The following is a 22,008-nucleotide window of genomic DNA, read 5'->3' on the forward strand; positions in this document are numbered from 1 at the left end:
AAAGCTTGGCTCGACATCCCCTCCTCCTTGGCCCTGGTAAACTCAATCCAATTCTTCCCCCCTCCTCCTCCACTGCATGAACATTTTTACTTGAATAAATCAGCAGGAAAAGATTTCAAGTTCAAAGCCCTTTCCCAAACTCTGTGATGTACAGTTATAAAAATAATGCTAAGAACAGAAAGTGACCTTTATTTCTAATCTATAGTCCTTGATGACTTCTGGCTTTTATTTTCTTGAGAAAATAGATTTTTTTTCCCTGGTTATTAAAAATAATACATGTTCATGTAAAAATATTCAGGCAATACAGAAAACCTAAAGATGTGAGTCAGAAGCATCTGAAATTTCACTACTGAGATAACTACTATTCACATTGCAGTGAATAGTCTTTCAGACCAAAAAAATGCATATGCTCATATATACACAGATGTTATTATATAAAAAAGATAGTAACAGGCATGCGCTTTCTAATCTGCCATTCTCTCTCGACAATATATTATGGACATCTTTAAATGGCAGCAGAGACTCCCACTGTGTGGATGTTCGGCACTCTCAGCCTCTCTGACTCATGTTTTACTCTATTTCTCACCGCCTCTCAGATGAGAGTGAACCAGCAGGTGGTTCTGGGGGAACGGCTCGGGGGGTGACAGAGAGGGACTCTGCTTAGGGAGGGCAGCGTATATAGATGGAATGAGGACTCACAGAGTGCCGAGTCCACTCTGCTGAGCTGTGGCTGGCCCCAGGGGACCCGAGAAAAATGGGCAATTCAAAACATCTTTAGAGAAGACCAAACAGCTGACAAGACAGGGTGATGGATGCAGTGGTAGGATTTGCATTCGGGGGGCCCTGCCAAGTGGACCTCAGAACAGGAAACCACTCTGGGCGCTGACGGGGCCGCATGCCCAGGAAAGATGAATTTGGGAGCGGGGGTTCAAGAAGCGGTATGGAAGGATGCCTCCACCTGGGTTTGGGGTGACTTCAAGGAGGAGAGTTTCGACTTTTTTCTTGGATTTATCTATACCCAACCCCTTTCTAAAAAGCTGTTATAGTAGCTTTCAACAAAGGACATGCAAAAAGGTCAGGCAGCTAGAAATAGAAAAGCAGGAATAGGCATGGTCTCCATCTGAAGCAAAGGACTGCAGCCCGAGCCTCACAGAGAAAGGGCCTGCTTCTCCCAGCCCCTGGGAAAGAGCTGGTGGGAAAAGCAGAGTGATCCCCAAGGAGAGGAAAAAGAGGAGGGACTCTGGCTGATGTGAATGTACATCACACCAGAAGTCGCAAACCTAGATCTCCCTCTAGGTTCTTCCTCTTCTGAATTTTCTGAGCTAGGGTAACCACATCACCTTTCTGAGCCTCACTTTGCTGATCTGTAACGTGAAAATAAAAATATCAGAGTCCTGGCCGGGCACGGTGGCTCACGCCTATAATCCCAACACTTTGGGAGGCCGAGGCGGGCAGATCACTTGAGGCCAGGAGTTTGAGACCAGCCTGGCCAACATGGTGAAAACCCATCTCTACTAAAAATACAGAAATTAGCCAGGTATGGTGGCACATGCCTATAATCCCAGCTACTTGGGAGGCTGAGGCATGAGAATCACTTGAACCTGGGAGGTGGGGGTTTCAGTGAGCCAAGATTGTGTCACTGTAGTCCAGCCTGGGTGACAGGACAAGACCTTGTCTTAAACAATAAATAAATAAAAATAAACTAAATAAATTGGCTATGTTCTTTAAAAATATATATGTCAAAGTCCTGATAACACAGGACTCGGTTGCTGCAGGTTACCTGGCCTACCTGTACAGTTTGCAATGGGACCTGCCCTTGGACAGGGTCACTTGGAGAACTTTCATGGGACATACACTGCATTACTGTGCCCCTGGGAATGAATGGCCACTAGAGGAGGGGAGAAAGAGGGAAGATGCAAGGAGGTGTGTTTTCGGTGCCTGCCAGCTTCCTGCCCCTCCTAAGTGGGTCCACCCACAAGCTGCCTAGAAATGGCAGCCCCCAGGTAGCCTTGTTTCATGTCCATGACCCCTTCCTCCAGCCCAGCTGGTTGGATCAGGGTGGCATCTGACTCAAGGGCAGCCAACCCACAGGTTGCCCAATGATGTATGTGTGGCTGGACCTGAAATGGGGGCCCGTCCAATCAGCCCATTATCCTGAGCGGCTGAGTCAGTGAATGCTGGCAGCTGCCACCGGAAGGCCATGAAGGAGAGTTGAGTTGGAGAGGTCATGATGCCTGGAAAGCTGAAGTTATGAGGAAGCAGACACCATGACTCAGGAGAGGAACTGTGTGGACAAAAAGCAGCAGCAGATGCTGGCGAGTGACTGAGTCATGCCAGGGTGGTCATCTATTGCTGTTGTCACAAACTACTCCCAACCGCAGGGGCTTAAAACAACTATTTTATTATATCCCATGACGATGGGTCAGGAATTTGGACAGAGCTTGACTGAGCAATTCAGGTGAAAGTTGGGCTGGTCTAGAAGGTCTGAGGCGGCTGCACTCCCATATCTTCTGGTGCTTTGGTGGAGATGACTGGAAGGCTGGACTCAGCTGGGATGGTCAGCCGGAGCCCCTCCAGCATGGTGGTCTCAGAGCAACTCAGAGGACATCCTATGTGGCAGTTCAGGGCTTCCAGAGAGAACGTTCCAAGAGGCCTGAGCTGAAGCTCCAAGGCATCTTCAACTCAGTATGTCACATTCTATTGCACAAACAAGGCACTAAGAGCAACCCAGATTCAACAGGAAGGGAATTAGACTCTGCCTGTCTACAGAAAGGATAACAAGGGATTTGCAGGCATCTTTATTCTACCACAGGTGAGGCACCAGCAGTTTCTGTAGACGATGATCCTGGAGCTACCTTGAATCCAAAATGCCCATCTGGTTCAGGAAAACCATCCCTGTTGCAACTCCTGTTTGGATTTCTGAGTGCTCTTCCCCCTCACTGTGTCTGTCCTCACAATAATGCTCCTGCACTTGAGTGAGCTTGACCGGATTTCTCTTCCTGTGCTCAAGGAGCCAACTTACAGCAGTGGTGAGTCCTTTAGTCCCTTTCTCTTCTATTAGAAGAGAAAGGCCAGGTGTGGCAACAAGAAGTTACCCAACATGAGGGCCAATAAAACTTAGGTGGTAGGGAGAGGGAGCCCTTGGTCTTGTCATCTGAGCCTCAGTTTCCCCATCTGGAACATGGAAGTGAAACTACCCAATCCACTACCCGAATCACTGTAACCTGAAAGACTCCTCCCATCATTCACCTGATATGATGTAGTCCACATCATGACACCCACACCCTTGACTTGGGGCACTTTGCAAATGCTCATCACTGCCTATCCCCATGACCTTGGCAAGCCCATCTCTCCTATAATATAGGAGTAGATGGTTGAAATAAGTGACCTTTAAGGACCTCCCAGCTCCGAAATTCTAGAATTCTGAGAGGTCTGGGGTAAAGGGAAAGGCTGGCATAACTTGATTTTAGTGCAAGAATGCAGCTAGCTGGTGGTGAATAAGGGAGGCAGCCCCAAGTAGGGTGCAGGGTTTGGTCTATAGGGCCAGAATAGAGATTAAGAGGGAAGGGACTCCGAGCGTGTAGGAGGGATGGTAGGGTTGGGTGCCGAGAAGGGAAAAGGGCATTTCAACCACTATACCAACCTTATTCCTCCTCCTTTGCTCTTACTCCCCTTCCTTGAGCCTTCTGAGTTTTTGGGCCCTGTTGGCCTTTGCACATTCTGTTTCCTCTGCTCAGAAGCCTCTCCAGCCCCAACAGGCTAACTCCAATCATTCTGTCTCTCCTAAATGTCTCTTAGAGAAATCTTCCCTGAAGCCCCAACCCAAGTAAGAACCCTCCTCTTACCTTCTTTCATAGCACCAATTTCCCTTCCCAGCCCTCACTGTACACATCATTATATGTGTCTTGGTGTTGTTATTAGCTTACTGTCCATCTCTCCCGTTACACAGGGGCTTCCACAAAGGCAGTGTTTGGTTGGTATTTTCTGAATGAGCAAACGAATGAGGACACAAGTTCGCTGGGAGCAGACCAGGATGCAGGTCCTCACTGTCCAGGCCACAGAGCAGGATCCCTGTCGACAGGTGCCAAAGAGAAGAAAGGCCGCCCCCAGGGAGCTGAGAGGAGCCCTCCAGTGCCCCGGCCCCCACCCTGGCCCACTCTGCCCAGCCAACACACACGGCTGACGCTGAGCGCTAGAACACTGCAGCTTTATTGATAGAACAACCGCGTCCGCAACTAGAGGTTACATTTGGGGGCTTGGAGGTGAAAGAGAGGCAAATGGGGAACAGAGGCTGGGGTGGAGACAGACAGCAAGGCAAAGGGGTGAGGACGGGGTCGTGTGACTAAAAAAACAACCCCAATACATTTCACCCATTAATAAGGGGGTCTCCTGTTGTGCTTTTACCTTGGTGGTGGGGTGGGCTGGGGTGGTCAGACATGTGGGCCTGGGCATGAGGAGTTTTGGCTTTTCTCCCAAGTCTTTGAGGCCTCAGGGCTGGAGCAGCCCCTTCCCTCCCTGCCCCTTCTCCTGGGCTCGGGATAAAGGCCTTGGTGAGCTGGCTACTCTGGGGCAGGAAGGATGCATGGAGACCACTGGGGCCTAGAGGACCACCAGAGCTGGGCTGAGATGGTGATTATGTGGGTGGCTGGGAGGAGGGTGGGAGGGCGCTAGGAAGGAGGGCATTCCTATCCTAGGAGGGTCCCTGGGAAATGAGTGCAGGCAACGAGAGGACAAGGGGTGGGGTGGGCAGATGTCATCCCTCTGGACCTTGCCTGTACAATGGGGGCACCAGATTAGATGCTCCCTAACGTCCCTTCTAGTTATAAGGGTCAAGGGATCCCCAGGAAAGAGTGGTCCTTCTGCCCCAACACACACACACACGCACACTCCACACATCACACACCACATTCTCGGACACACACGCACAGCACTGACTCGATAGAGAGGCAGGTGCTTCCCGGCCTTTGGAAGCATGGAGGACTCCCCTGAACCCTGAACCCTGAACCCAGCCTCAGTCAGTGGCTCTGCAGGGACTCTCCAGAGCAGAGGAAAGGCCCTGGGAATACTCCCCAGTCCCTCGAGCTGCCCAGCGAGAAAAAACACAAGGATTCTGCACGCCCCACCCGCAACCCTCCTGGTCTTTGGGGAAGTGAAGAGGATGAGCACATGAGGACATGCTGACCTGCACTCTTAGCCTGAGCTCTTGTGAAGTCACGGGGAGAGGAGGGGAAACAGGGTCTCTTCTCTCTGGGGGCCTGGGAGAGGGGCGGCAGCTGCAGACACTGGTGGGAGGGTGGCCACCTCTGTGTGGCACCCAGGCCTGCCATGGGGCAGAAGGGTGTGCAGCCTGGGATGAGAGGCCAGAATGTAGAGCTGGGAGATAGCATCTCTCCCAGGGTGGGATCCCAGCAACATCTATAACATCCCCACCGGCACCCCGGAGACAGGACTGTTAGCCAAACTCCCTGCACTCGTTTGGCAGGAGACCTCAGGGGCAGTGATAAGTGGTGTGACACCCCCAGGGCTGTAGTACCTGGCTCTCCCAAGACTGGCTCTACTCAAACTAGCTGTGTGATCTTGGGCCACTCCCCTTCCCCACTCTGGGGTTCAGCTTCTTCATCTGCACGAGGGGTTCAAACTTTTGAGGTCCATCCTCACTCTGACAGCCTGAGCCAGGGGCTTTCCCAGAGCACAGGCAAAAGGAGAATGAATGGGAAAGAGGTGTCAGGCCCATCTCCAAGAGGCAGGGGTGGAAGGAGCATTCCAGGAGGAGGGGGCTTGGTCTTCAGGCTTCACTCAGCACCCTAGGAGTCCGTCTGTGGTCCCAAGGGCAGGATAGCCAAGCTGAGACTTTCATAAGCTGCTCTACAGCACTTGGCCCCCGGAGTCCTTTTCACCAACATGAAGGGGACAAGGGATGGAAGGGCCCCAGCACCCTGAGGGCTAACACCCCATTTTAAGGCCACAAAATGCCTCAGTCACCCTGACCCAGAGGGCGAGGCTGCCACTGGGGAGATGTGCTGGATCCAGCCAGCCTTGTCTCCCCTGGCGGGGGTCACTCATGGGCCACCCATCAACACATAGACACTGACACACCGTGGCACACGAAGACACAGCATGAGCAACACTGATACAGAGATGCTGGCTCACAGGCACACACAGACACTGACACTGACAAGTCACCTGGTGATACACAAAGCCACTCATCTCCGCTGAGGAACACGCGCACACACACAGACCAGCACGTGCCTAGACACTCACAGTGCCCGCTGGCATACACTGACACCCACATCCCCCACCCACCTGCTGGCACACACAGACATACACATCAACCTCACCCATTCACACGTGGGGACCTCAGCGTTTCAGCACACTCTGTCAACCCCGGGTCAAGCCATCCTCCAGGCAGGGCTGTCTGCACCCACTGAGACCTCCAGCAGCATCCCCCCGCCCCCCCCACCTTGTGCCCTCCACCCATAAAGACCAGGAATCTGGGGGCCATATGTATGCAGTTCAGCCCAGCCAACATGTACTGAGCACCTTTACCGCGGCAGGCTGTATGGATCCTGAGGGGAACCAGGGAGACAAGTCCCCTGCTGGAGTAGCCAGGGTTGCGGGGCAGATGGACTGGAAGGTCTCAGAGGGAAGCAGGCACAGGGTGCCTTAGGAACCCCAAAGAGGAAGCACTTGGGGCTATTCATCTCTGGTGCTCCAATGCCTACCCCAGCGAGGGCACAGAGGAAGCACCCAGGAGGTGCCAGGCCAGTGGTTCCTGCTGTCAGGAGAACCTGAGGAGCTTTTCAACATTTCTGATGTCCGACTGTGCTCCAGCCCAGTGAAATCAGAGCCTCTGAGGTGGGACCCAAGCAGCAATGCTTTTTAATAGAATCACTCTGGTGATTCTATTCCGCAGGCGAGGCCAGGAACCACTCATTACAGAATCCATTCCACTGGGCAATGGAGTGGTTTCCACACCAGGCCCACTTGTGCTGGGCACGAGCGGGAGGCGGTGGAGGTGGAGGGAGGACTTGGAAGGCTCTGAGGAGGAGCTCACAGTCTAGTTGGGGCAACAGACTCCGCACAGATGGGACAATTAAGGAACAATACCCGACAGACGCGATGGAAGTGTATGCTGAGAACCTGGAGCGACTCATTTCGGACAGAGGCCTTGACTGGGCCAGGAAGGCAGCCATGCTGATCAGGCATCAGAAGGCCCTGCTACATCCTGGCCCAGCCACCCACCAGCTGTTGGTGATAATGATCACACAGGCCTGGCAGGGGGAGGAGATGGGCAGCCTTTGCCTCGGTTCCCCGCCTGCCGCCTGGCGCTGCAGTGCTGCCCGAGTTCCAGGCCTCTTCTCTGCAGCTGTCCCCAACAAATGCTCCAGGAGGAGCCCTGTGCCGCTCCTCACCAAAGGTGCTTGCGTTCAATACGGTCATCTGTAAGTTCTTTGTCATTCACAGGGGATGAAAGGTGGAATTTCAGGCCATCGCAGGCAGCCTGAGACTACAGAACAGGGCTGGCCAGAGTCTCTTCAGCCAGCACCCTACAAGCAAACACGTCACTCAGGAAGATGGACACACACACTGACGTACACGGACACTCATAGAAACGACTGGGTCTCCATCCAGTCTCACAGGCCAATATGTGTGACTGCACACACAGACCTGTGTTTGCACACACTCCTGCTCAACGAGGTGCCCACGGTGGTACCTAGACACAGACGGGCACACACACATACACACATATGCACGCATGCGTAAAGACTCATTCTAGAGGGGGCTGGGCCTTCTCTCTCCCATGGACGGCTGGGTGGGGGCTCAGGGGTGATGTCAAGGAGGAAAGATCTAGATCCCATCATGTCAATCTCAGGCGCCTAACCCAGGACCCAAGGACAGGGAGCCCTTTCACAGCTCCCAGAGAGTGAGGGGACTGGCTCCTGCTCCCTCCACCAATCCCAGCTCTATAAGCCCCTCCTCCTTCACTGCCCCTGGGTGGAGAAGGGAACTTTTGACTAGACAGTGCTTTTTGGCATTTTGCCCTGCATACACCCTCCTACCCAGGGCACCCTTTCATGCCAAGTAGATAAGAAAGGAAGGCCTCTCTCCACTTTCAAATTCACTGTCTGATATGGGGGCACCAAATCACAGAAGCAGGACTTCCCTTCTGCCTTTCTCAAAGTCAAGCTTCACCCCAGAAAATGGGCTGGCCACCACTCCCCCAGCTCCTCTGAGACCCAGCTGGGGGCTGAGGCTAGGAGGGAACCGTGTTCTCAGGAGTCCCACTGCTTGTGGGGTGGAGTGGGGAAGGTGTCAGTCTTCAGACTGCCCAGGCCCAAGACCCTGTGCTGGGGCCCTTCAAAGGGCGCACACTGAGGAGGGAAATATGGTGTCCCAGAAATAGGTCAGGGGATCTGGGGTGACCTGTGGTCTCCACCATCCAGTGCTCACTCTGGACAGAGTTGTGTGCAGCAGGTGCCCTACCTTCCTGGTTGTCCCCTGGACGTGGGACATTCACAGAGCTCGCAAAGTCCCACCTGTTCCGCCTCTGATCCCTACCTCTCCCATCTCAGGAGTCCCAGAGTCTGACCAAGGGAGGGGCTCCATGTCTGCCCCACTTCTGGCTCCCTTCTGGCAAAGCCACCAGGCTGGAGTTCGGCGTTGAGTTAGGGGACAGGGGAAAGTCAGAAGCACACCACGAGTGCAGCAAGGACAAGGCCCATGTTGCGCCAAGGTCCCTGGGTTGGCAGATGCCATTCAGGCAAGTCCCCTGTCTTTGCAGTAAAGAAGGTGCTGGCAGGTCGGATAGAAACTTGTGCTTTAATATATCTCTGTGTGTGAGAGCATGAGTGTGTGCGTGTGTGCATGTGGAACAGCTGTCTGCAGGGCCTCAGTGCCTGGCCTCTGTCCTTGTCCTCTGCTCATCCTTGCAGCCAATGCAGGCCCCCTCCCTGGCAGGCCGGCCCTGCCCCTGGGCACCCCAGCTGGCAGGGGTCAGTCTTTGGTACAATGTGGACACTTTGGTGTGCCGGGGGCAAAGTTGCGGGGGGGCCCACACAGCTCTCATCATCTCTGCAACGCCAAGAGGAAGATGGCCATGGGCCCCCACAGCTGTGGGCTGGACTGGCAGGGGGCTCCACTGCCCGGCATCACCACCACTGCAACAGGAAAGAAAGAGGAGACAGGCCAGGGCTCTGGTCAGCTCTGGCAGGGGCAGGAAGTGGCAGGCAGGTCGGCAGCATCAGGGCACTGTTACTCTACCCACCTCTTTGGAGGGCCTGAGGGTGCGCACTGGCCTCAGTGCACACAGACAAACTCACAGCACAGATATGAGATGGCGTGGGGTGAAGTGGGGGTTAGCTCAGCCTGCCAGGCTTCGGGTTCACTAAGACTCGGAACAATTTACTTAACCTCAGTGGGCCTCAGTTTCCTCACCTGTAAAATGGGTCCAACGGTGTGTGCTACCCCAAACGACCGTTGTGAGGATTAACTGTTGTGAGGTAAGTGAAACGTGCATATACAAGTTTATGTGCCTTGCCTGGTACACAGTAATTGCTCAGTAAGTGGGAGCTGTTAGTATTGGAAACCTCTGGCCCTGGAAGGCGCACGTTCACCTCTGGAGCCCGAGGTATGCACAGATGTATTCAGACACAGGCACAGGAGGCGCTCTGATACCATGAACAGGTCAGTAGGCTCACCATGAGGGTGGGGGCTGGGCTTCTCACTGTTTACACATGCACACAGCCTGAGTGAGGGTGGGGCACACCCTTACACCGTCAGAGCCACGTGATTCCCATCACTCAGACATTCTGAACCCCTATTCAGACACAAACACCCTCCCCCAACAGACAGGAACCCCCTCCACACACAGCTCCCGCCAGATTCAGCTCCCCCACCTCCTTCCCATCTTGCACCTTTATTGGGATCCATCTGCTTCCGGGGACACTCCCCCTTCTTCAGTGTGACGTCATCTATGGCAATATCCCCCAGGTAGCCTGAGCCTCGAACCCCCTCAAAAATAATCTGGGGTGGGGTCAGAAAGCAGGGAGCAAGGGTTGAGGAGGTTCTGCTGGGGACCAGAGCGCTCCCCCAACCCACCTTTCCCCTTAATCTACCTGGAAGTTCCCCCTAGCCTGACTCTTTCCATCCTTAGCCCCCAGGAAGAAGGACAAGGCTTTCCTAAGTGCTTCCTGGCCACAGCAACCACCGAAGCTGGGGAAGGTCCTCTGGGCCCTGCGGACTCACCTGGAAGGGCCCGCTGGGGCTGATGGGCACATGGGCCTGCTGCCACACATTGCCCTTATTGCCACTGAGGGACCAGGCATGCGTGTCCAGAGCCCCTTTGTTCCGGGACCGCACCAGGAGGTTGAGGGAGCCTGTGGTGGGTGTGAAGACAGTCGGCAGTGAGATCTGGCCAGGGCACCCTCACCTTTTCACATTTACCAAGCCCTCTTCTCCCACCACATCCTACAGCCCTGTCCCTGTTGACAGGACCTCCTCCCCATGCCCAGCTGGGTGCAATGTCCCATTCCTGCAGGGACACCCTCAATGTGGGAAACAAGACTTCAGCAGGATTTCAGTTCATCAGGATGACTTGCAAATTTTCTTTCATTTCTGTCCTTCTGTCCTGCCCTGCTAATCAGCTAATCTCCCCACCCACAAACACACACACGCACACACACCCTACCCTTCCCCTCTAGACAAGGGAGCTGTCCCAGGGCAGTGGGACCTCTGTCTGGGCACACAGCAGGATTTCCAAAGAAAACAGTGTGTCCCTGTTGGCAGTACATGACTTGTGGAGGTAGATGAAGGGGTTTTGAAACGTTTAATATCCAGTTGGCAAGAGGAGTATGTTGGGTCCAGTAAGGCCCTAGGAGAGAGAAGGCCAGAAGGGACAGTCTGTGTGATCGTCCATGCTCTGCATTCCCCATGGGGTAGAATAAATACCAGCAAGTGAAAGCTTGCAGGAGGCAGATTTGAACTCCATCTAAGGAAGACCCTGGATGTATGAGATCTGCCCAGCAAAAGAGTGGGCTGTCTTGGGGGAGCATCCTGTCCTTGGACAGGACTATCCAGCAGGGGTGCTGTGGAGGGGACCCCTGTCTCCAGTCACGTTACCCCCCTGCTCAGTCCCCTTTGAGGCTTCCCATCGCCATCCTTTCCTGGACTTCCACACCTGATCTGGACGCTGTCAGCTTCTCTGATCTCATTTGCCGCCACTCTTTCCTGGCTTCCACTCGGGTACAGCAAACTGGTTTCCTTGCTTTTCTTTCAATACCTGAGGCCTGCCTTAGGGCCTTTGCTTGTGATGTTGCCCCAGCCTGGAACATTCTTCCCTCCCTCAAGGAAGTCCCTGACCATCCCATGTAAAAGAGCTCTCTATTCTTTTTTCTGCATTCTTTTCTTTATAAGGCTTGGCACCAGTAGACTGTAAGCTCTTCAAGAGCAGGGGTCTTTGTCTTGTCCTAGTGTCCTAGAACACTGCCTAGCATATAATGGTGCTCAATTAGTTAAGTGAATGAATAGATGGATGAATAAATGAATGATTGATAGGATTTGGTCTTCATGAACCCTGAGGTCCTTCCAACTCTGAGATTCTATGAAAGTCCTTGATGAGAGTTATGGAAAATTCTTCATTTAGAATTTAACTATTGGGAACTTCTAGGAATTTTGACACAGACCTTCCTGCAAGGAGTCAAATAGGGAAGAGAAGATGTGAATCCCAGGGACTACCATACCACAGAGCAGAGAGTGATCTGGGCCTGGGGAGCTGTACATTAAGGACTCAGAGTTCACAGGAAGGATAGAGGGCTCCCAGCTCAAACCTAGGAAGACTTCTGGAGGAGGTGGTGTTTTTGACAGGCCTTGAGGAATGGGAAGAATTTGGCCAGGGGAATGTGGTAAGAAGGCATGTTAAGCAGAGGGAATAGGCTGAGCAAAAGTCCAGAGGCTGGAAAACTGGAGTCTATCCAGGCACCAGCATACAGCTCTGTATGGTTTTAGATGTGGCAAGAAAGATATGGAGGAGTGTACTGAGCAAAGCTCATTATTTTTGCGGGGGGTGGGGGGTGGGGACAGGGTCTTGGTGGTACAATCATGGCTCCCTGCAACTTCAAACTTCTGGGCTCAATAATCCTCCCACCTCAACCTCCCAAGTAGCTAGGACTGTAGGCATGCACCACCACACCCGGCTAATTTTTAAAGTTTTTTAGTAGAGATGGGGGTCTCGCTATGTTGCCCAGGCTGGTCTAGAACTCCTGGCCTCCAAAAAGCACTGGGATTACAGGCATGAGCCACTGAGCCTGAGCAGGCCCTTTTCAAACGGAAGGTTGGGGGTCTTGGGCCGTGGATGTCCTCTGTAAAGGGATATCAGGAAGCCCCTGAGCAGGGGGTACACTGGAGCTGATGGGTGCTGAGGGAAGGGGATGGTGAAAAAGCAGGCTTCCGCATCAGGGTCCTTGGGGCAGGGTAGTGGAGGAGGAAGAAATGGTATGGGAACTGAGGCTAGATCCCAGAGGGATGGGGACAGCAGGCATATCTCCAGGAGGGAGAAGAGAAAGTCATTTCTTTGGGGCTGGTGAGGATCCTGGAAGACACTGGGGCTTGGGCCCTGTGAAAGCCAGGGTGAGTACCTCCTGTTCTACTGGGTGCTGGCACAGCCTCTCAAGGGCCCATCCCCTGCTGGTGAGGGCACCTCCATATGCCTGGAACCTTCAATATGCTCCTCTGCCTGGCTTTGCCATGGAGGAGGGGTGTTTCTTGCTATCCTAGTTCCTCTTCCCTCCTCCCCTCCCACTCTGCCTGGCAGCTCTGGGCACCAGCTGTCCCTAGACCTTGTGTCTCGCTGGCTCTCCTTGGTCCAAGCCAACTCCTTTCATACAAGGCAGGTAACATTTGGTGGCTCTCTCCCACCAGGGGGTCTGTCTATCTGGTGTCACAGATGGTACAGCTTTGTCTGTGGGAAGTGCCAGCCAACGGGCACTATCTAAGATTGATTCCCCTTCCCTCAGAGCCGGATATTTCATATCACTGGGGGCTGCAGCTGAGCTGGAAGGGACAGGGAGGGGGCATTGGTGTTGCCTGGGTACTCTTAGCCAAGTTCTGGTCTCCTCCTTCTCCTCCAGCACCCCTCAGTTACCCCAGAATTCCAGGTCCCTAGGGCTGTGGGCAAATGGGCCGAGCACCCCCAGGCTAATGCTTCCACAATCTCCCCTCTCACTATCTTGACCAAGTTATGTAACACATGTGCTAATATCTTTCTTTAAACTCACTCATTCTTTTTTTCTTTTTTGAGCCTTGTCCTTAGCATCAGTATTAGAGAAATCCTGAGTTTTAAGAGCTAGCTTTATTCACCACATAAATCATACCCAGTGCTAAAACTGGGAAAGATGGGGTAAACCCAAATGAACTGGTTGTCCTACCTGGGGAAGCCAAATGGAAATGAGAGGACTGGGCAGGGTGGTAGAGTCCTGGTCATCCACCCTCATCTACCCTAGAAGAAGCTTCTTATGAAGTCCAGACCCAGCCATGGGCAAAAGATCTCTGCAAATGGTTTGGGGGCCCCGGTGGAGGCAGAACCTTCTATCCGACTCCATTCTTGTTCATCAGTTCAGCTTGACCCATCACCCTAGCTGTGGAAACTTCTCCATGATGAGCCCTCAGATCTACATCTGCTTAAAGTCACTCCCTCTACCATTACATCTGAGGAAAACAATGAAGATGCTTTCTGCGGACTGACAAGGAATGATCACCAAGATGACGTACAATTCAGAGGGAAAGAGCAAGTATAGGACAGTATGTGTAAAATGGGAGGAAATAGAAATATATATATATATTAAAAATATATATGTGTGTGTATTGGTTTCTTTTCTTTTTTCTTTTTTTTTGAGACAGAGTCTCACTCTGTCGCTCTGACTGGAGTGTAGTGGTGCAATCTCGGCTCACTGCAATCTCCACCTCCTGGGTTCAAGCGATTCTCCTGCCTCAGCCTCCTTACAGGCACCCGCCATCATGCCTGGCTAATTTTTGTATTTGTAGTAGAGACAAGGTTTTGCCATGTTAGCCAGGCTGATCTCGAACTCCTGACCTCAGGTGTCCCGCCTGCCTCGGCCTCCCAAAGTGCTGGAATTACAGGTGTGAGCCACCTTGCCCAGCCATATGTACTGGTTTCTATTGGATAAAGTATCTCTGAAAATTTGCCCTAAAATCCAGTCTATTGATCACCTTTGGCAGATGGACTGGGATGGGAGGGCATTTGCATTATGTGCCCTTTTGTACCTTTTGGCCTTTGTGAAATGTATTACCTTTCCTATAAATAAGTAAACAAACAAAAACATTTTTAAAAAATCATCATGTCCTCAGCAGAGTCTCCCATGACCATGCCACGGAGTCAGTCAGGTCTCCCTGTTACCACTAGTCTCGGCCCCTGTCCTTCTACTGCTGCAGGGGTCACTAACTCCTAGCTGGTAGCATGGGTTATTTAATAACTGTCTCTCCCACTTGTCTGTAAATGCCAAGAGGATGGGGAACTCGTCCACCTCATTCACTGCAGCACCTGATACCCGGCACTGAGCAGGAGCTCTGGAAGTGATGGCTGACAGATGAGTTCACTGGTTATGTGACACTCCTACCAGTACCATTGCCTGCCAAAGGGTACTCCTTATGTTCACTCCCACACTTGGGAAGCAGGACTTCCTCTCACTGCCCACAAAGCAGCACCCTTCCGATCTCATGTTTAGGGCTTGGAGAAGTCACAAAGATCTAGCTTACTGTGTGGTCTTGGGCAAATGCTTGACGTCTCTGAGTTGGATGGTAACACTTCCCTCATCTGGTGGCTGTAAGGGTTAATGCAACCAGGGATTCGGCACACCCAGGACATCACCTGGCGGGCACTCCGTATTTGCATCCTCTTAGTTGTCTTCTCCATCCCCTCCACTTCTATCTCATCCTGCTGGAGTCTTTTTTTTTTTTTTTTTTTTGAGATGGAGCTTTGCTCTTGCTGCCCAGGCTGGAGTGCAGTGGTGCAATCTCAGCTCACTGCAACCTCCACCTCCCGGGTTCAAGCGATTCTCCTGCCTCAGCCTCCCAAGTAGCTGGGATTACAGGCACCTGCCACCACACCCCACTAATTTTGTATTTTCAGTAGAGATGGGGTTTCACCATGTTGGCCAGGCTTGTCTTGAACTCCTGACCTCAGGTGATCCGCCTGCCTCAGCCTCCCAAAGGGCTGGGATTACAGGTGTGAGCCACCACGTCCGTCCCCTGCTGGAGTCTTTTCTATCTGCAGGCTCAGGACTCCTTGATCATCTCAAAACCTCGGACAAGCTGGCTTTCAACTTCTCCTCTTGCCAATTCTCTGTGCAGACCCCTCCAAGAACCTCTCATTTAGCCAACTGGGGAAGCTCAGGCCTCACATGGGCCAGTCCATGGCCTCCTGTGGACCCCACTCCCCTCCCATCCTCCAGCATACACTTGGTGGAGACTACCTGGTCTCCCAACTCACCAATGTGTTTCCCATACATGTGATAGAAGAAGGAGACACAGTAGAACTTGGCGCTGGCATTGTAGAGGGGACTCACTAACCTTGCACGGTCCCCCAGCTCCCGAGGCCTTGATGTCTCGATGAACATGTAGTAGCCTGTGGGGAATGGGGAGATGTGCCAATAGCCCCCGAGACACCCAGGCCTCTTCCTACCTGATTCCCTCTCTGCCTAAGCCTCTGCTGGCTGAACCTGAGGTGCCTTACCCCACGCACCCTGCCTCACAGCACAGCACAGGAGGCTGCTCAGTGCTCATGGGTCCTTGGCTCTACTGTAATTCCTCTTCCTCTTGATCCTCTATCAGGACAGGGCTGCATCTCCCTCAGACTGGGGCTCCCTAAGGATGGGGCTGTGACTCACCTCAGACCAGGGATCCCTGAAATCAGGGCTGTGTCTCCCCTCAGACCAGGGCTCCCTGAGGATGGAGCTGCATCTCCCTCAGACTGGGGCTCCCTGAGAACGGAGCTGTGTCTCCCCTCAGACCGAGGCTCCCTGAGGACAGGACTGCGTCTCCCTCAGACTGGGGTTGTCTCCCTTCATCCCCAGTGTGGGGTGCCCTGGGCCTAGACAACCCCCTGAAGCAATCCTCCATTTCTGGCAGCAGGCCAGGTCCTCACCCTCAGGGGTGCCACTTATATCAGTGGGGGGACCAGTGTTGGGGGAGCGTTTGGGGTTCTGGGTGAGGGCATTCTGCCGCGTCCAGTCAAAGTTGTCTGTCAGGTCCTGGGTGTAGCCACAGATCTTCTCATCCTCAAAGTGGCAGGTGTTGTCTGCATTTCATGGGGGAATGAGACAAAGAGTCACCCTCTTCAGTCCCTGAGGCCCAGCCTCGCCCTGTCACCACCCTGCAGAGGCAGCTCCCATGCATCCAAGCAAGGCATCCAGGATTCCAGGCTTCAAAAGACCAGATACGGGACCCACAACAAAGTTGTTGCCATAACAAGACTTCTTAACCCTTTTTGTCCATAGTCCCTTCTAGCATCTAGTGAAGCCTAAGGATAATCTCAGAATAATTATTTTAGAGACATAAAATGAAATATATAGGATTATAAAGAAAATCAATTTTGTCAAAATATTTTTCAATCTGTTATAAAATCATAAGTAGGCTTCTGTATCATCTAATTAAATCACAAGATCTAGTGTTAGGTCTAGTAACTACTATAGTTTTGAAATACAAATGGATATAAATGATATTTAGAGATATCTCGAACAACTGTAAGGTGAGGTGAAAACACGGGATTTCTACAGCTGACAAAGTCACAGGTCCTGATTTTACTACTGTGGTTTGGATCCTCCATTCATCATTGAAGGGGATGTTAAATTTCTGCTAGAAGACAGGGAAAATAAAGAAATAATTGAGGCCAGGCATGATGGCTCACGCCTGTAATCCTAGCACTTTGGGAGGCCAAGGCAGGTGGATCACCTGAGGTCAGGAGTTCAAGACAAGCCTGGGCAACATGGTAAAATCTCGTCTCTACTACAAAAATCAGCCGGGCACGGTGGCACATGCCTGTTATCCTAGCTACTTGGGAGGCTGAGGCAGGAGAATCACTTGAACCCGGGAGGCAGAGGTTGCAGTGATCCGAGATTGTGCCACTACACTCCAGCCTGGACAACAGAGTGAGACTCCATCTCAAAAGAAAAAAAAGAAATTAATTGTATGCCTTTCCATGTTCATAGACTGCCTGAATTCTATACACAGATTCCTTGGAGGTCCATGGGTCACAGACTAAGAACCCCCGACTCAGGCAACAGGGGGTGTAGATGAGCCCAGCTTCTCTCCCAGATGTAAACATCTCCAGCCCAACATTGCTTCTCCTTCTAGCCTCTGGCCGTACCCCATGGAAACGCAGGGGGAATTCATTTTCTCTCTGACTGTCTCAAGGATAGCCTATCTCCTTTCTCTCACCGGGAGAGGCTTTGTGTCCCTAAAGGGAAGGGGAAGTCATGGGGGATTGGGAAGTCTCACCTGAAAGGTTCGGAGAGTTGATGGCTGAGAAAGCAAGCAGGGAAACCAAGTCAGAACTGAGGTGTGGGGCTCTGCAGAGGATACCCTGCTTGGGACCAGAGGACAGGGTCCTCAGAGCCAGGACTGGGGGCCAGTGGGTCTGGCCTGCAGTGACAAGGTAGGAGAGTACACGGTGGGGAACCCCAAGCTTAGGAACCGCATGGGGATGGTGGAGGGGGTCCCTGGCCATGAGATGGGCCCATCCTTCCTACCACCACCACTGTCACCTACGCTCTGTGTAGTGGATGATGCGGGAGGCCATGTCACCAGCCCCGAAGGTGGTATAGGGTGTGAGGCGGACCTCATAGCTGTGGGGCACACGGAGGTCGGTCAGGATGTACTCCAGCAGCTGCCCCTTCTCCACACGCCGGACCGGGATGGCCTTGACCACCGCATTGTGCTGGTTCAACTGTAAGTACAGGGAGTTCCCAGATGCCTAGGAAGTCAGCCCCTCAGTTTCCTCAACTGTGAGACAGGACAATCACCCCTTCCATGCCCACCTCCCAGGGCTGTCTTCATAATAAAAATGATGATAGCAACACACTGAACCATTAATAAGTGTGGGGTACTGTTTTAAGCATACTGCCATTATTAAGTCATTTAATCCTCAAAATTACAATCCTATGAGGCAAAATATTATAATTACCCCCATTTTACAGATAAGGAAACTGGGCCAAAGAGAGTAGCTTGCTGTAGCTCACACAAAGCAGGGTTCTGGCCTAGGCAGTCTGCCCCAGTGCCACACTCTTACCCTCCCACCAGTCACCTCTTGGGCTGAGCAGAACCACATGGAATCATACTGGGCACGAGAACAGCAGAGAGACCCTGGCCTTGCATGGTGGAAACCCCCTGGATGAGACTGACCCTCTCCTCTCCCACACCCCTTCTTAAGCTCTTGATCCAAGAGTAGATTCTACGTTCTGTGAGTAGCGCTGGCTCCCTCCCCTATGAACCCAGCAGACCCTTGCCTGCCCAATTCTCATAGCTGTGCCTAGAGTCTGGGTCCAGAAGGGACAGATCCCTAGAACCTCCGATCTCTTGCTGCTATGTCCAAAACTTTTCTCCCTAAGGGAGACTCTCTAAAAGCGTCAACGTGTCTGAGCCCCACCTCTGACCCTTCCTCTGGCCTTGATGAGCATTTCCAGGGTCAGCCACCCCACCCTCCACCTGCCCCCAGGCCACCCTCCCCTTTGGCCCACCTGGCGGACGCTGAGTCTGTAGTTGAGCACAGGGTCGACAGCATCAGGCTCCCTCTGAGTCCACTGCAGCACGTAGGAGTAGTTCTTGGACAGCTTGTGGCTGCGGGTGGGGTTGGGGGTGTCGAAGTAAAACTCCGGGCTGTAGGCTTTGGCTAAGAGGATGGGGAGGGGGGCATTGGGCCGTGGAGGGTGCGGGGGAGACACAAAGAAAGGAGGTGTGGGAAAGGGAAACGGAAGAGGATGAGGTGGAAAACAGAGAGGGAATGGAGAAACAAAGAGAAAGCGAATATTGTGAGATTGGGGAATGTTGGGAGAAGAGGGGATTGGGGAGAATGAGAATGGGATAGGAGGGAAAGTGGGAGATGGAGACAGAGATTGGAAATTCCAAGAGGTGATATTGGTAAGAAGAGAAAGGCAGGCCCAGAAAAAACAGAGTAAAGAGAAATTTAGGAAAACACAGAAAAGGGATATGAGGGAAGACAGGGGAAAGAGAGTGAGGGAAAGACACAAAGAAGGGTCAGGGATATCGGGAGGAAAGAAAGGTAAGGGAGAGGAGGGGAATAGAGAGAGGAGTGGGGAGACAGGGAAAGTGTGGGAGAACAGGGGAGAAGGGAAGGAGGTGGGAAATGTCACAGGGGCCTCTGGCTGGCAGGGCTGGATGGTGGGGAGGTGGGGAGAGGGCCAGTGACCTGCCGTCCTATCCCCCTGCTGCTGAGTGAGGGATTCAAACAGAAGCTGAAGGGCCACCCAGTCAGCTGGGGGCTGCTGGGAAAGCTGTGTATGCCATGGAATGGGGGACAGGCATCCCCAGGCTCTGCTCCAGAGGCGCTGCCACCAGCTCTGGCAGGGAAGCGGCTCTCCCCACATGGAGGAAGACATCAGCAACCCAGGCAGCCCCCCTGTGTTCCCCTAGGCCTCCCTCACCACCACCTCCACCTCTTTCTGACCCACCCATGGCCATCTGCAGCCCCTGACAGCCCACCTGAGAATGCCTAGAAGAGCTGGGGCTGAGAGGGGTTTCTGGGCACCGAAGGGCCTGCACCTCTAGGGTGCCAGCTCAGGAAACGCGTGCTGTCTGGCCCAGTGCCCCCGCAACAACGTTCCAGAGAAGCTGTTGAGAGGCGTCTGCTCTCCCCTAAACTATACCTCAGACCCCTGAAGCAGTTCCCCATCTGTAGCCTCAGGGGTCAAGGACGAGCGGGGAGGGGCTGAGATGGGGTTGTGGCCAGGACTTGACGGGCTCTAACGCTGGTGGGAGTGGGGCTGGAGCGAATGCTGCCTGCTGCTGGATCGGCCGGAAGCGCAAAGCTGGCACTGGACCAAACTGAAAGGGGTGGAGCTTATGCCTTACGCAGGCGGAGCCTAGACGTGGCTTGGATGGGTTTTGAAAGGGTCTAGGCCTGGTTTGGGTGTTGGTAGAGAGGCGAAGCCTAGGCCTGGGGAAGGCTGTGTTTGAAAGCGGCACAGTTGTCAGACGCCCAGGAAGCGGGCTGAGCTGTAATAGGTGGGGCTTAGGACAGGTGTAGGCATAAGCAGGCCTTGGAAGGGGAAGGCCTCAACCTCAAGAGAGGGTGTGAGTGGAGGGGCGTGGCCTGCACCTGGAGGGCGGGGCTGGGAGGCCCAGGTTGGGATACTAGCGGCACAGGGCGGGGCCTGGCCTTGGCGTGGGCAGGTCTTGGAAAGGCCCAGGCTAAGCCTGGAGTAGGTGGGCTTCAAGGGGGTCAAGGGGCCCACCCAGGGAAAGAATCTCCCGGGCTGGGATTGGGGCAGAGCCTGGCCCCTGGTGGGCGTGGTGGGTGGGGAGGGACCCACTGGACGCTCACCGGAGACCTGGAAGAGGCAGACAGCCGAGCCCACGTCGTTGGAGACGCTGCACTCGTAGCTGCCGCTGCTGTCGCGAGTTACGGCGTCGAGGCGCAGCTCCGCATGATCCGGCGCCTCAGCGGCGGCGGGAACAACAGGCGGCGGCGGCAGCAGCTGCCCTTTGAAGCGCCACACAGCCGAGGCGATGCGCTGGGGGCTGCCTCGCAGCAGCGAACAGCGCAGGAGCACGGGCCGGCCCAGCGCCTGGCGCACGTCCTGGGAACTGGGCTCCACCTCCGGCGGGACTGGGGGCGGGAGCAGCGGTCAGCGGTGCCTCTCCCCAGCGAGTGGGGCCTGAGGAGCGGCCCGTGGGGAGGTAACGCGCTCACCTCTACTGCCGTCAGCCCCCGCCAGGAAAAATCCCAGGGCGGATGCACACTCGCAACACATCCCTCCAATGGCTACGCTCTTACCTCCCAACCTGCAGGTACCCACTCCCTCCTGGCTATTCCCACCAGCCATGCTTCCCAGACCTGGCCTGCAGTCACGCCCTAAGTGGACCCCTCCCAAGCAATGAAATGCAGGATAACGCAGGGATTTCGCGTATAATCTCTAAAGCTAGTTGGGCTGGGTTCAAATCCCAGCCCTGACTCTGTGAGAACTTAGGCAAGTTACTCAACCTCTCCGTGTCTCGGTTTCCCTATTTGTAAAAATGGGGGAATAATAGAATCTGTTATAGGGCTGTGGGGGTTTAAATGAGTTAGTGCATTAAAACTCTTAAAACAGTGTTTGGCACATGGTAATTTTCATCATCTTGTTATCAGACAGTGTTTCCCTTGAGGGTCCTTCCTCCTCCTTCAAAATCCCATTTCCACCTGTCAAAATCAAGTAATTCTTTTTGTTCACCGGGCCCCTGAAAATGAAGATGGGAGATACTTGATGAAGCGCAGCAAAGAACACAGACCTCCGTGTTCTACAGCACAGGGATGTCAAGGAGCGTTAGGGGTATCAGGAGTAGGTGGTGGGGTCTGGTTGGACTGGGGTGGGTGAGGGGATGAAGAGGGGACAGGCCGGCTGCGAGCCGGAAGGAAAGCTGGGAAGGTAGTCCGAGTGGCTTGGTGGACTCACACTGCACGTTCAGCTGCACCTGGGCCTCACGGGGGCGCACGTTGAAGCCATTATAGCGGGCCGTCTGGCAGCGGTAGGTCCCGCTCATGTCTCGGCTCACTCGCTCCAGCCGCAGCTTCCCGTCCGGAGTCTCCTCCAGGGGCAGCCCCGAGGGCAGCAGTGCAGCCTCCTTGTCCACACGGGACCAGAGCACAGGCGGCCTCGGCTTGCCCCGCACCTCGCATTGCAGCTCGGCAGGAGATCCCTCGCGCACAGTCACCACGGCCCTACCCTTGGGCACACTGATGGTGGGTGGAACTGCGGGGGTGATGGTGGTCGGTAGAGAGGTAGG

The 22,008-nt window shown here is 53.7% G+C and overlaps 1 protein-coding gene across 3 annotated transcripts in view; it reads right to left on the reverse strand.

Moving 5' to 3' along the window:
* Positions 1-4,190: 4,190 nt before the first annotated feature.
* The window catches only part of MDGA1 (MAM domain containing glycosylphosphatidylinositol anchor 1), a 63,068-nt gene continuing 45,250 nt past the window's right edge, over positions 4,191-22,008 (reverse strand). For 2 of the 3 annotated variants that reach the window (XM_021937211.2, XM_021937214.2), the window contains 9 exons: positions 21,678-21,974; positions 20,570-20,854; positions 18,747-18,898; positions 17,779-17,956; positions 17,509-17,532; positions 16,157-16,309; positions 15,503-15,637; positions 10,246-10,376; positions 9,040-10,023 (listed from right to left, as the gene is read on the reverse strand). In XM_021937211.2, the coding sequence (XP_021792903.1) occupies positions 9,769-10,023; positions 10,246-10,376; positions 15,503-15,637; positions 16,157-16,309; positions 17,509-17,532; positions 17,779-17,956; positions 18,747-18,898; positions 20,570-20,854; positions 21,678-21,974 (1,610 nt within the window). In that variant the 3' untranslated portion in view covers positions 9,040-9,768. Of the gene's footprint in view, positions 10,024-10,245; positions 10,377-15,502; positions 15,638-16,156; positions 16,310-17,508; positions 17,533-17,778; positions 17,957-18,746; positions 18,899-20,569; positions 20,855-21,677; positions 21,975-22,008 lie in introns of all 3 variants that reach the window. The other variant, XM_021937212.2, reaches the window with a different exon arrangement.

Source organism: Papio anubis, chromosome 6 (genome assembly GCF_008728515.1).
Source record: "Papio anubis isolate 15944 chromosome 6, Panubis1.0, whole genome shotgun sequence".
Lineage (NCBI taxonomy): Eukaryota > Metazoa > Chordata > Mammalia > Primates > Cercopithecidae > Papio > Papio anubis.